Source organism: Anolis sagrei, chromosome 10 (assembly GCF_037176765.1).
Source record: "Anolis sagrei isolate rAnoSag1 chromosome 10, rAnoSag1.mat, whole genome shotgun sequence".
Lineage (NCBI taxonomy): Eukaryota > Metazoa > Chordata > Lepidosauria > Squamata > Dactyloidae > Anolis > Anolis sagrei.
In genome coordinates this window covers 10508155-10520762 of record NC_090030.1, presented here as the reverse complement: position 1 = coordinate 10520762, position 12608 = coordinate 10508155, and the positions used below count along the sequence as shown (strand labels likewise).

Below are 12608 nucleotides of genomic sequence, written 5' to 3'. Positions count from 1 at the left end.
TGGTCCAATGGGCAGTGGCCAGGATGTTAACTGGGGCTCCTTATAGAGAGGTCAACCCTTCTGTTCAAGGAGCTCCACTGGCTGCCGTTTATTTTCCGAGCCCAATTTAAGGTGCAGGTGCTTACCTACAAAGCCCTGAATGGTTTGGGACCAGCCTACCTGCGTGACCGCATCTCCGTCTACGAACCCACTCGCTCACTTCGTTCATCCGGAGAGGCCCTGCTCGTGATTCCGCCTGCGTCGCAAGCGCGTCTGGTGGGGACGCGAGACAGGGCCTTTTCTGTGATGGCCCCCCAACTCGGAACACCCTCCCCAAAGATCTTAGACAGGCCCCTACGTTGGCAGTCTTCAGAAAGAACTTGAAGACCTGGCTGTTCCGATGTGCCTTTCCAGAATAGGAAAACTCCAATACCAAGTCCCAGAAGCACTTTATTAGAATTAAGATCACTGCACACTGCACTTACCCTACAATCCTTACATATCACCTGTCACATCAGCACTTTTAATCTGTACCCATTACTCTGGCCCGGCCCAGTTTTATTGTGCCTTGATGTATTGTTTATTGCTTGTTGTTTAATATTGCTGTAACTGTTTTTAATTTGCCTTAGGTTTTGTATTGTTATGTTGTGTTTTGGGGCCTCGGCCTTTGTAAGCCGCATCGAGTCCTTCGGGAGATGCTAGCGGGGTACAAATAAAGATAATATTTATTTATTTATTTATCGTGTCATCAGCAACCATTGTATTACAATTCTAACAGAGCAAAACAAACACAGAGATTAAAAAGAAAAGGAAAAAGAAGAAAGAAAGAAAAAAAAACCATACAGATTTTGCAAAGATAATAAAGATAATAATAATAATAATAATAATAATAATAATAATAACTCCCAGAAGCCTCTGCTGTTTGGGCCAATGAGGAAGGATTCTGGGAAATGAAGTCCGAGTGTGGGAAACACGCCTCCAATGCAACACATGTTGTGCGCAGGCGCGTCCAGGAATTCTCTGTCTTTGCCTCTCTCCCCAGCCCTCAAAACCTCAACTCCCAGAAGCCTCTGCCGTTCGGGCCAATGAAGAAGGATTCTGGGAAATGAAGTCCAAAGTGTGGACAACACGCCTCTAATGCAAGGCATGTTGTGCGCAGGCGCGTCCAGGAATGCTCTCTCTTTGCCTCTCCCCCCAGCTCTCAAAACCTCAACTCCCAGAAGCCTCTGCCGTTTGGGACAATGAGGAAGGATTCTGGGAAATGAAGTTCGAGTGTCGGAAGCACGCCTCCAATGCAAGGCATGTTGTGCGCAGGCGCGTCCAGGAACGCTCTGTCTTTGCCTCTCTCCCCAGCCCTCAAAACCTCAACTCCCAGAAGCCTCTACCGTTTGGGTCAATGAGGAAGGATTCTGGGAAATGCAGTCAAAGTGTGGGAAACTCGCCTCCAATGCAAGGCAACGCAAGACGTCCAGTGATTATCCCACTCCATCAAAACCCCAACTCCCAGAAGGCTCTGTCGTTTGGGCCAATGAGGAAGGATTCTGGGAAATGAAGTCCAAAGTGTGGGAAACACTCCTTGCGAAGGGCTTGTTCTGCGCAGGCGCGTCCAGTGATTCTCCCACCCCCTCAAAACCTCAACTCCCAGAAGCCTCTACCGTTTGGGCCAATGAGGAGGCATTCTGTGAAATGAAGTCCGAGAGTGGTAAACAGAGCTCAGTGCGTTGGGAAGAGCATGTGGCGGCGGAGGGTGCGTGAGGCGTCCTCTCTGTGGCGGAGTTGGAGGAGGCCCTCTTCCTCCTCCTCGTCCTTCGGGCCTAGGCTGCTCTCGACGCCCATCTTCTACGTGAACGGCTCCCCGCACATTGGGCACCTCTACTCCGCCCTCCTGGCCGACGCCTTGCACAGGCACCGCTTACTCCAGGGAGGAGGAGAAGGAGGGGAAGGCCTCTTCACCACTGGTGAGCAGATCTGCATCACTCCCAAGGCCCTCATGCCTTGCTCTCGGTGCCTCTCCTCCTTCTCATTACAGGAAACCCTTTGTTTTCAACTACAGTAGGCTTAGGCAGGAACAACTCAGCAAGCAAGAGTCCAAAAGTGGCAGGCAAACTTGAGCCATCCCTCCAAGTGTTTTGGACTCCAACTCCCACCATTCCTAACAGCCTCAGGCCCTTTCCTTTTCCCCCTCAGCCGCTTAAGCGGCTGAGGGGGAAAAGGAAGGGGCCTGAGGCTGTTAGGAATGGTGGGAGTTGGAGTCCAAAACCCCTGGAGAGAAGGCCTAACTTGGCCCAAGCCTGAACTACAATAATACTTAGTCATTCTGTGTAGAAACAAAAGTGAAACCATCCTGGATTCATTGTGGATGTCCCCTAGCCACCGCTGCAAACTGGGATTCCAGGCTCAGTGATGAATCCAGGAGAACTTCCAAGCTGCAAACCTGTGCCTTCAAGGGGAGTGTGACCCCTTCCAGCACAGGCTGTGACCCTATATCCTGTTGGGCCTTGCAACTGACCAAGAGATAGTGGGTTGCTGTGAGTTTTCCGGGCTTTATGGCCATGTTCCAGAAGCATTCTCTCCTGACATTTCACCTGCATCTCTGGCAGGCATCCTCAGACATTGTGAGGTCTGTTGGAAACTAGGAAAATTGGGTTTCAAATCATTTATTTATTTTGGTCATAGACCAGGACATAATGGGGTTTGTGTATCTCTGAAATGTCCAGGTGAGACAAAGAACTCTTGTCTGGGTTGTTGTAGGTTTTCCGGGCTATATGGCCATGTTCTAGAGGCATTTTCTCCTGACGTTTCGCCTGCATCTATGGCAAGCATCCTCAGAGGTAGTTCTGAGGATGCACTACCTCTGAGGATGCTTGCCATAGATGGAGGCAAAATGTCAGGAGAAAATGCCTCTAGAACATGGCCATACAGCCCGGAAAACCTACAACAACCCAGTGATTCCGGCCATGAAAGCCTTCGACAACTCTTGTCTGTTGGAGGTAGGTGTGAATGTTTCAATTGGCCACAATGATTGTTTGGATTTTACAACTGCTTTCCTTATTCCTGCTTTTACTACCTATTACTTTTGTGTGTTGTTTACAATAAACTGCTTGCCTTTACTCTGGACTCCTGTGTGATGCTGTGGCCATTGGTGGCTTCAGGTCTGGGGTGCGACACAACCCTTGTTTCTGCACCAATTGTGTCTATTGCAGTCTCTTGTTTCTTTTCCCAGGAACCGACGAACATGGGCTGAAGATCCAGTCGGCGGCTGCTGCGGCAGGCACTTCCCCTGAACGCTTCTGCGACCACGTTTCTGCCCAGTTCCGGGCGCTCTTCACGCAGGCGGGCATCTCCTACACGGATTTCATCCGCACCACCGAACCGCGGCACAGGCGGGCTGTGGAGCACTTCTGGACCGCTCTGCGGGAACGGGGCTGGCTCTACCAGGCTCACTATGAAGGCTGGTACTGCACCGCTGAGGAAAGCTTTTTGGCTGCCTCCCAGGTCACCGAGCGCCCTGACTCCCAGGGCCAGCTCCACAAAGTTTCATTGGAGAGCGGCCACCAGGTACCAAGCCCCTAAACATACCATTTTCTCTATTTAAAATTACTGTTTTTTATGCTGAGGAAACCTTGGAGCTTGGAAAAGTTGGGCAACTTCCACTGGGCATGGTGGTTGGGAATTTCTAACTGTTGGAAATGCCTTATTTGCAATTCTTCACTTTGGGAAATGCCTTTGGGGCTTTGCCTCAGAGACTTCTTTGCAATGGTCCAGGCTTATTATGATAATGATTATTATTGTTTACTTTATATATATACACCCCACCTTTCTCCCTGTGGGGACTCAAGGCAGTTAACAATCCCACACTAGACAAGTTTAAACCCTGCAATACAAAAGTTAAAAAACAATTAAATAGTAACAATGTGGTGAAAACAGAATTAAAATATTATTTATTTATTTATTTACAGTATTTATATTTATTTATTTACAGCTTTTATATTCCGCCCTTCTCACCCCGCAGGGGACTCAGGACGGATTACGGTGTACACATATATGGCAAACATTCAATGCCAATGACATACAAACATATACAGACATACACAGAGGCTATTTAACTTTTTCTGGCCGCCAGGGGAGCTGTCGCTTTCATCGTCCATCTGCGACGCTGATGAAGCACTTCCGCATTCCCCGCATGCTTCCCCGCTGGAATGCTCTGCTAGAGTCTTCTTTATGGCCTCATAAATTAGTTAATTTAGCCTTCCCACATTTTAAGGTGGTACCTAATTTTCCTACTTGACAGATGCAACTGTCTTTCGGGTTGCAAAGGTCGACAACAGGCTACACACAATTGGTTGGAAACCCACTCCAACCCAGGCTGGCTTCGAACTCATGACCTTTTGGTCAGAGTGATCTTAATGCAGCTGACACTCAGCCAGCTGCGCCACAATCCCATTCTTACCCCTGGAGGGACTCAAAGCAGTTTACACATAAATAATGGCAAAATTCAATACCTAACATTGGGCACCGATATGATGCTAATAAAAACAATTACAATAGTAAAACCACAATTAAACATAAATCATAATTAAAACAATACATCAACAAGCATTAAAACAGTAAAATACCCGTATATACTTGAGTATAAGCCGACCCGAATATAAGCCGAGGAACATAATTTTGCCACAGAAAAACTGAGAAAACAATCTGACTCGATTATAAAAAGAGGGTAGGAAATGCAGCAGCCACTGTTACATTTCAAAATAAAAATAGATACCAATAAAATTACAGTAATTGAAGCATCCATAAGTTAAATATTTTTGAATATTTACATAATGCTGTAATTTAAGATAAGACTGCCCAACTCTGATTAAAACCATTATTCTAACCTTCAATGTAAATGTGCTTACGTATCCTTACAATAACAATAAAGTAAAACAATAAATGTAATTAAAATAATTATAATAGAGTAAAATAAGAAATGTAATACTAATAATAATAGATTAAAGTAATAAGTATAATAATAAGAATCAAAATAATAAATAGAATAAGAAATGTTATAATATTAATAATAATAATAATAATAATAATAAATACAGTAAAATAAGAAATGTAATAATAATACTAATAATTAATATTAGCTCCCCAGTGATGGAAGGAAGGAAGGAAGGAAGGAAAGAGAGAAGGAAATAAGAAAGGACAAATGGATTGAAGGAAAAAGAAAGAAGGGATGAAGAGAAGGATGGAAGGAAGGAAGGGAAGGATAAAGGAAAGAGAGAATGATTTATGGATGTTAATACTTTTTTATATAGTACTTGTGTTTCTATGGTATTGAACTTTGCCCTGTAAACCGCCTTGAGTCGCCGGAAGCCTGAGAGGGGCGGTAAACAAATACAGTAAATAAATAAATATAAATAAATAAGGAAGGAAGAAAATACCAAGGGGAAGCAAGGAAGGAGAGAGGGAGGAAAGAGGGAAGGAAGGAAAGACAAAAGGGAAGGATGGAAGCATGGAAGGGAAGGAGGAAGGGAAAAGAAAAAAGAAGAAAGGGATACAGAGAAGGATGGAAGGAAGGAAAGGATAAAGGAAAGAGAGAAGGAAAGAAAAAGGGAAGGAAGGATGAAAGGGTGGAAGAGAAGGAGAAAGGGAGGGAAGGAGGAACAAAAGAAGGAAGGAAAGACAAAAGGGGGAAAGATGACAGTGGAAGCGAAGGAGGAAGGAAAGAGAGAAGGAAGTAAGAAAGCACAAAAGGGTGGAAGGGAAGGATGGAAGGAAAAAGAAGGAAGGAAGGGATAAAAGAAGGATAGAAGGAAGGAAGGGAAGGGTAAAGGAAAGAAAGACAAAAGGGAAGGAAGAAGAAAGGAAAAGAGGGAGGAAATAGGCAAGTAAGGAAAGACAAAAGGGAAGGAAGGATGAAAGCGTGGACGGGAAGGAGGAAGGGAAAAGAGAAGAAAAGAAGAAAGGGGTGAAGAGAAGGATAGAAGGAAGGAAAGGATAAAGGGAAGAAAAAGGGAAGGAAGGACGAAAGGGTGGAAGAGAAGGAGAAAGAGGGAGGTAAGGGAGGGAGGGAAAAAGGAACAAAAGAAAGAAGGAAGGAAAGACAAAAGGGAGGGAAAGATGAGGGTGGAAGCGAAGGAGGAAGGAAAGAGAGAAGGAAGTAAGAAAGCACAAAAGGGTGGAAGGGAAGGATGGAAGGAAAAAGAAGGAAGGAAGGGATGAAGAGAAGGAAGGAAGGGAAGGATAAAGGAAAGAGAAGGAAAGAAAGACAAAAGGGAAGGAAGGAGAAAGGAAGAGAGGGAGGAAATAGGGAAGGAAAGACAAAAGGGAAGGAAGGATGAAAGCGTGGAAGGGAAGGAGGAAGGGAAAAGAAAAGAAGAAAAGGATGAAGAGAAGGATGGAAGGAAGGAAATGATAAAGGAAAGAGAAGGAAAGAAAAAGGGAAGGAAGGGTGAAAGGGAAGGAGAAAGAGGGTGGCAAGGGAGGGAGAGAAGGAGGAATGAATGAATGAAAGAAAGAAGGAAAGACAAAAAGGGAGGGAAAGATGACAGGGTGGAAGCGAAGGAGAAAGGAAAGAGAGAAGGAGGGAAGGATATGATGGTGAGAGAGGGGAGGGCCTGAGGAAAGAGCACAAGGGGCCTCATCTGGGTCCCCGGGCCTGGGTTTGCCCATACTTGATCTATTTGGTGAGTTGGTCAGAGCCCAGTTTGGCTACTAAATGGTGGAAGCACAATTGCCGATGCCTACAATACACGGAAGGAAGAGAAAGATAAGGAGTAAAGTTGTGATCAGCGTATCTTTTGTGTCTCAGGTACATTGGACCAAGGAGGAGAACTACATGTTCAAACTTTCCCAGTTCCAAGAGCCATTGCTCAAATGGCTTCGGGAGAGCAAGGCGGCCATCACCCCAGAGCCCTTCTACCAGCAGGTGCTTCAGTGGCTGGAGCAGGACTTGCCCGACCTCTCCGTGTCCCGCGACCGAAACCGGCTCCAGTGGGGCATCCCTGTTCCTGGCGACGCAACCCAAACCATCTACGTCTGGGTGGATGCCCTCGTGAACTACCTCACCGTCGCCGGCTATCCCGAGGCCCACCACGCCTTGTGGCCCAACGCCTACCACATTGTGGGCAAAGACATCCTCAAGTTCCACGCCATTTATTGGCCTGCTCTTCTCATGGCAGTGGGACTGGAGCCTCCGGCACAGATCTTAGTGCACTCTCACTGGACGGTTCAAGGGCAGAAGATGTCCAAGAGCCTGGGCAACGTGGTGGACCCAGTGGCCTGCTTCAAACAGTACTCCGTGGATGGCTTTAGGTACTTTCTGCTGAGGCAGGGCGTCCCTGATCGTGACTGTGACTATTACGATGAGAAGGCCATCAACCTAGTCAATGCGGAGCTGGCGGATGCCTTGGGCGGGCTCCTCAACCGGTGCACAGCCCCCAGTCTGAACCCCAGTGGGACTTACCCAGGCTTTTCAGAGGCCTGCTTCCCCAGGAGAGGATCTGGCAGAACTTTGCCGGAGGATTACAGGCTGGTGTCATCCGTTGAAGCTCTCCCTTCAGAAGTCAACGCCTCGTTCGAGTGCTTCCAGATCTACAAGGCCTTAGAATCCATCATGGATTGCGTGAGGCAAACCAACGGCTTCATCCAGAGACATGCGCCCTGGAAGCTGCAATGTGAGGATCCTGAGCAGGAACGCTGGCGCGACACCATCATCCATGTTGTTTTGGAGTGTCTTCGAGTGTATGGGGTTCTCCTGCAACCGGTGATCCCAACCATGGCTGATAAACTCCTGTCCAGGTTGGGAGTCAGTTCCACAGAGAGGTCTTTCAGGAACTTGCATTTTCTTTCTCGCTACCATGGTGAGAAGTCCCCGTTCGAAGGGAGGAGGCTTGGGCCTGATCCTGGCCTCCTGTTTCCTCGGCTGGAGAAACCCAAAAACAGAAACCCTGGGGACACCTAAATGTGATTTTTCCAAGGCAGTCAGGCTCATTAAAATCTTTCTGGTGAAGATGTGGGGACCTTAGCTGCTGAGAGTGTCGAAAAGATGAAATTCAGCAGCTCATCTTATGCTGACTTGGTGACAAATGAGTGCTGGCACTGTGCATGCATATGCACACTCTTTTGCCAGTTTAATTCACACGAATTCCCTGGATAAATTAGCTACTGCAGTGTTTCTCAGGCTGGGGTCAGGACCCCTGGAGGAGTCGCAAGGGGGGTGTCAGAGGGGGTCAACAAAGACCATCGAAAACACAGTATTTTCTGTTGGTCATGGCGGTTCTGTGTGGGAAGTTTGGTCCAATTTCATCGTTGGTGGGGTTCAAAACACCAGGAGGGCCAAAGTTTACCCTTGCCTGATCTGTACCCATTAGAACAGCGTTTCTCAACCTGGGGGTCAGGACCCCTGGGGGGGGAGGTCGCCAAAGACCATCAGGAAACACAGTATTTTCTGTTGCTCATGGAGTTTCTGTGTAGGAAGTTTTGCCCGATTTCATCGTTGGTGGGGTTCAGAATGCTCTCTGATTATAGGTAAACTATAAATCCCAGCAACTACAACTCCCAAATGTCAAGGTTTATTTTCCCAAACTCCATCAGTGTTCACATTTGGGCATATTGAGGATTCGTGCCAAATTGGTCCACATCCATCATTGTTTAAGTCCACAGTGCTCTCTGGATGTAGGTAAACTACAACTCCAAAACTCAAGGTCAGTGCCCACCAAACCATTCCAGCATTTTCTATTGGTCATGGGAGTTCTGTGTGCCAAGTTTGGTTCAATTCCATTGTTGGTGGAGTGCAGAATGCTCTTTGTAGGTGAACTATAAATCTCAGCAACTACAACTCCCAAAGGACAAAATCAATCCCAACCCCACCAGAATTCAAATTTGGGCGTATTGGGTATTTGTGTCAAATTTGGTCCAGTGTGGGAAGTTTTGCCCAATTTCATAGTTGGTGGGGTTCAGAATGTACTTTGATTGTGGGTGAACTATAAATCCCAGCAACTACAACTCCCAAATGTCAAGGTTTATTTTCCCAAACTCTAGCAGGGTTCACATTTGGGCATATTGAGGATTCGTGCCAAATTGGTCCAGATCCACCATTGTTTGAGTCCACAATGCTCTCTGGATGTAGGTGAACTACAACTCTCAAACTCAAGGTCAATGTCCACCAAATCCTTCCAGTATTTTTTATTGGTCATGGGAGTTGTGTGTGCCAAGTTTGGTTCAATTCCATCGTTGGTGGAGTTCAGAATGCTCTTTGATTGTAGGTGAACTATAAATCTCAGCCACTACAACTCCCAAATGACAAAATCAATCACTACCCCACCAGAATTCAAATTTGGGCGTACGGGGTATTTGTGCCAAATTTGGTCCAGTGAATGAAAATGCATCCTGCATATGAGATATTCACATTACGATTCACAACAGGAGCAAAATGACAGTTGTGAAATAACAACGAAAGTAATGTTCTGGTTGGGGGTCACCACCACATGAGGAACTGTATTAAGGGGTTGCGGCATTAGGAAGGTTGAGAAACACTGAACTACTGTATTCCAAGTGCTTCAATGAAAGCTAATCAGGATGGTTGGAGCGCATTGTCCTTTCATGGTTTCACTGGTATCGCTTTTAAGACACATAATGTATGCCATAAGAAACACTGCTCTGGGTTTCCTCTACACCAGGCATGGGCAAACTTGGGCCCTCCTTCAATGCTGGGACAAGAATTCATATAAATATGCGTAAACATTAAAAACATTTATCAAAACTATGTGGGTAACGGAGTTACAAATGTGGTAGAAACAATAGGGAGGGAAAGGAATACCAAAGTACGAGAAATGAGGAGGAAAATATTGCACAAATGGTATTGTACACCCTGCCAATTAGCATACAACATTCCGTTTTCCGTTCTTGAGTTCGGAGTAGAGCAACTGCTTTGGGAGACGGTGGTCGGGCATCCGGACAACGTGGCCAGTCCAGCGGAGTTGATGCCGGAGGACCATCGCTTCAATGCTGGTGGTCTTTGCTTCTTCCAGCATGCTGACATTTGTCCACTTGTCTTCCCAAGAGATTTGCAGGATTTTTTGGAGGCAATCGTTCCAGGAGTTGCATGTGACATCTGTAGACAGTCCACGTTTCTCAGGCATATAGCAGAGTTGGGAGGACAATAGCTTTATAGACAAGCACCTTGGGCTCCCTACGGATGTCCCGGTCTTCAAACACTCTCTGCTTCTGAGGTGGACATCAGAAGAGCTGCAAGACCAAGAACAAGCCATGAGAATAAAGACGAAGATCCACCCAGAGGAAAAGTGTTCTTGCCATACATCAAGGGAACCACTGACCGCATTGGGAAGCTGATGAGGAAACACAACATACAAACCATCTACAGACCCACCAAGAAAATCCAACAAATGCTTCATTCAGCAAAGGACAAGAGGGATCCTCTTGCTTCTGCAGGAGTTTACCGTGTACCATGCAGCTGTGGACAAGTCTACAGAGGGACCACCAAACACAGCATTGCCCGAACATGAATCAAGGAACATGAAAGGCACTGCAGACTACTTCAACCAGAGAAGTCAGCCATAGCAGAGCACCTGATGAACCAGCCTGGACACAGCATATTATTTGAGAACACAGAAATGCTGGACCACTCCAACAACCAGCATGTCAGGCTACACAGAGAAGTCACTGAAATCCACAAGCATGTGGACAATATCCACAGAAAGGAGGAAACCATGAAAATGAACAAAATCTGGCTACCAGTATTAAAAAACCCCTCTAAAATTAGAACAGCACAACAACAGAGAGGAAACAAACAAGGGCATCTAATCACCTCTCAACAAAAGATTGCTCCAGGCACAGTCAGGCCATTGTATGCTAATCAAGGTGGTCAGATGAAGCTTGCACACCTAGCTCCAGCAGACAAGAGTCCTTTGTCCCACCCTGATCATTCCACAGATATATAAACCCATTTTCCTACTTCCAACAGACCTCACTACCTCTGAGGATGCTTGCCATAGATGCAGGCGAAATGTCAGGAGAAATGCCTCTAGAACATGGCTATATAGCCCGAAAAAACCTACAACAACTCTGCTTCATTTGGAAAAATGCTGCACTCACAGAGCTCAGGTGGTGTTGAATTTCAGTGTTGATGTTGACTTTGGTGGAGAGGTGGCTGCCAAGGTAGCGGAAATGGTCAACATTTTCTAATGTTACCCCATTGAGCTGTATTTCTGGCATTGGAGAGGGATTGGCCAGTGACTGCTGGAAGAACACTTTGGTTTTTCTCGATGTTCAATGACAGGCCGAGCTTCTCATATGCTTCTGCAAAGGTGTTTAGAGTGACTTGTAGGTCTTCTTCTGAATGTGCACAAATGACGTTGTCATCAGTGTACTAGAGTTCTATAACAGATGTTGAGAACCACTGACTACGTCATTAATAAAGATCCTGAACAGGACTGGGCCCAGAGTGGAACCCTGCTTATGGCACTCCTGACTTCTTTCCAGGTTGAAGAAAGAAGAGGCCTTAATAATGGATGTGAAGAACTTCATTAGCGCAGATCTGTTTCACAAGGAGGAAAGGCTGTTTCTTTGTATGCAAAGCAGGTGAGAAATCTCCATCTTCCTGATGAGGAGAGGCTGCAGCTGCCATCCTTTGTGATCCTTAGCTGGCTGTTGAAGTCCAGGGCCATATTGAAAACAATACATGTCAAAGGGATCTAAGAGTCTTGATAGGGGTTGTTGTCGGGTTTTCGGCCCATATGGCCATCCTCTAAAACAGGGGTCTTCAAACTAAGGCCCTGGGGGGCTGGATACGGCCCTCCAGGTCATTTACACGGCCCTCGCTCACAACAACAGTCCTATCTCATCAGCCAAAAGTAGGCCCACACTTCCCATTGAAATACTAATAAGCTTATATTTGTTAAAATTGTTCTTCATTTTAATTATTGTTTTAAAGTGTTTTTTGCACTACAAATGAGATGTGTGCAGTGTGTACAGGAAGTCATTCACGCTTTTTTCAAATTATAATCTGGCCCTTCAACAGTTTGAGGGACTGTGACCTGGCCCTCTGTTTAAAATGTTTAAGAACCCCTGGTCTAGAAGCATTCTCTCCTGACGTTTCGCCTGCATCTATGGCAAGCATCCTCAGAGGTTGTAAGGTCTCCTGACATTTCTCCTGCATCTATGGCAGGGATCCTCAGGTTTTTCGGGCTGTATGGCCATGGTCTAGAAGCATTCTCTCCTGACATTTTGCCTGCGTTTATGGCAGGGATCCTCAGGTTTTTTGGGCTGTATGGCCATGTTCTAGAAGCATTCTCTCCTGACATTTCGCCTGCGTCTATGGGAGGCATCCTCGGGTTTTTTGGGCTGTATGGCCATGTTCTAGAAGCATTCTCTCCTGACATTTCGCCTGCATCTATGGCAAGCATCCTCAGGTTTTTCAGGCTATATGGCCATGTTCTATAGCATTCTCTCCTGACATTTCGCCTGCACCTATGGCAGCCATCCTCAGGTTTTTTGGGCTGTATAGCCATTTTTATTTTATTTATTTTGTTGGTCGTGCCAGGAGAGACTTGAGAAACTGCAAGTTGCTTCTGGTATGAGAGAATTGGCCGTCTGCAAGGATGTTTCCCAGGGGACACCCAGAT

The 12608-nt window shown here is 46.2% G+C and overlaps 1 protein-coding gene across 1 annotated transcript; it reads left to right on the top strand.

Moving 5' to 3' along the window:
• Positions 1-1600: 1600 nt before the first annotated feature.
• On the top strand, positions 1601-9728 carry MARS2 (methionyl-tRNA synthetase 2, mitochondrial). The gene is made up of 3 exons (XM_067471528.1): positions 1601-1937; positions 3203-3537; positions 6776-9728. Exons 1-3 carry the CDS (start codon positions 1712-1714, stop codon positions 7925-7927), a joined length of 1713 nt encoding a protein of 570 aa, XP_067327629.1. The 5' UTR covers positions 1601-1711; the 3' UTR covers positions 7928-9728.
• The last annotated feature ends 2880 nt before the right edge of the window (positions 9729-12608 follow it).

Excerpts from the sequence above, each read along its gene's own strand:
- MARS2 (XM_067471528.1), top strand. The coding sequence starts at position 1,712 with ATGTGGCGGCGGAGGGTGCGTGAGGCGTCCTCTCTGTGGCGGAGTTGG. Across the intron at positions 1,938-3,202 it reads GGAAGGCCTCTTCACCACTG|GAACCGACGAACATGGGCTG; the intron begins GTGAGCAGATCT and ends TTCTTTTCCCAG. Across the intron at positions 3,538-6,775 it reads CATTGGAGAGCGGCCACCAG|GTACATTGGACCAAGGAGGA; the intron begins GTACCAAGCCCC and ends TTTGTGTCTCAG.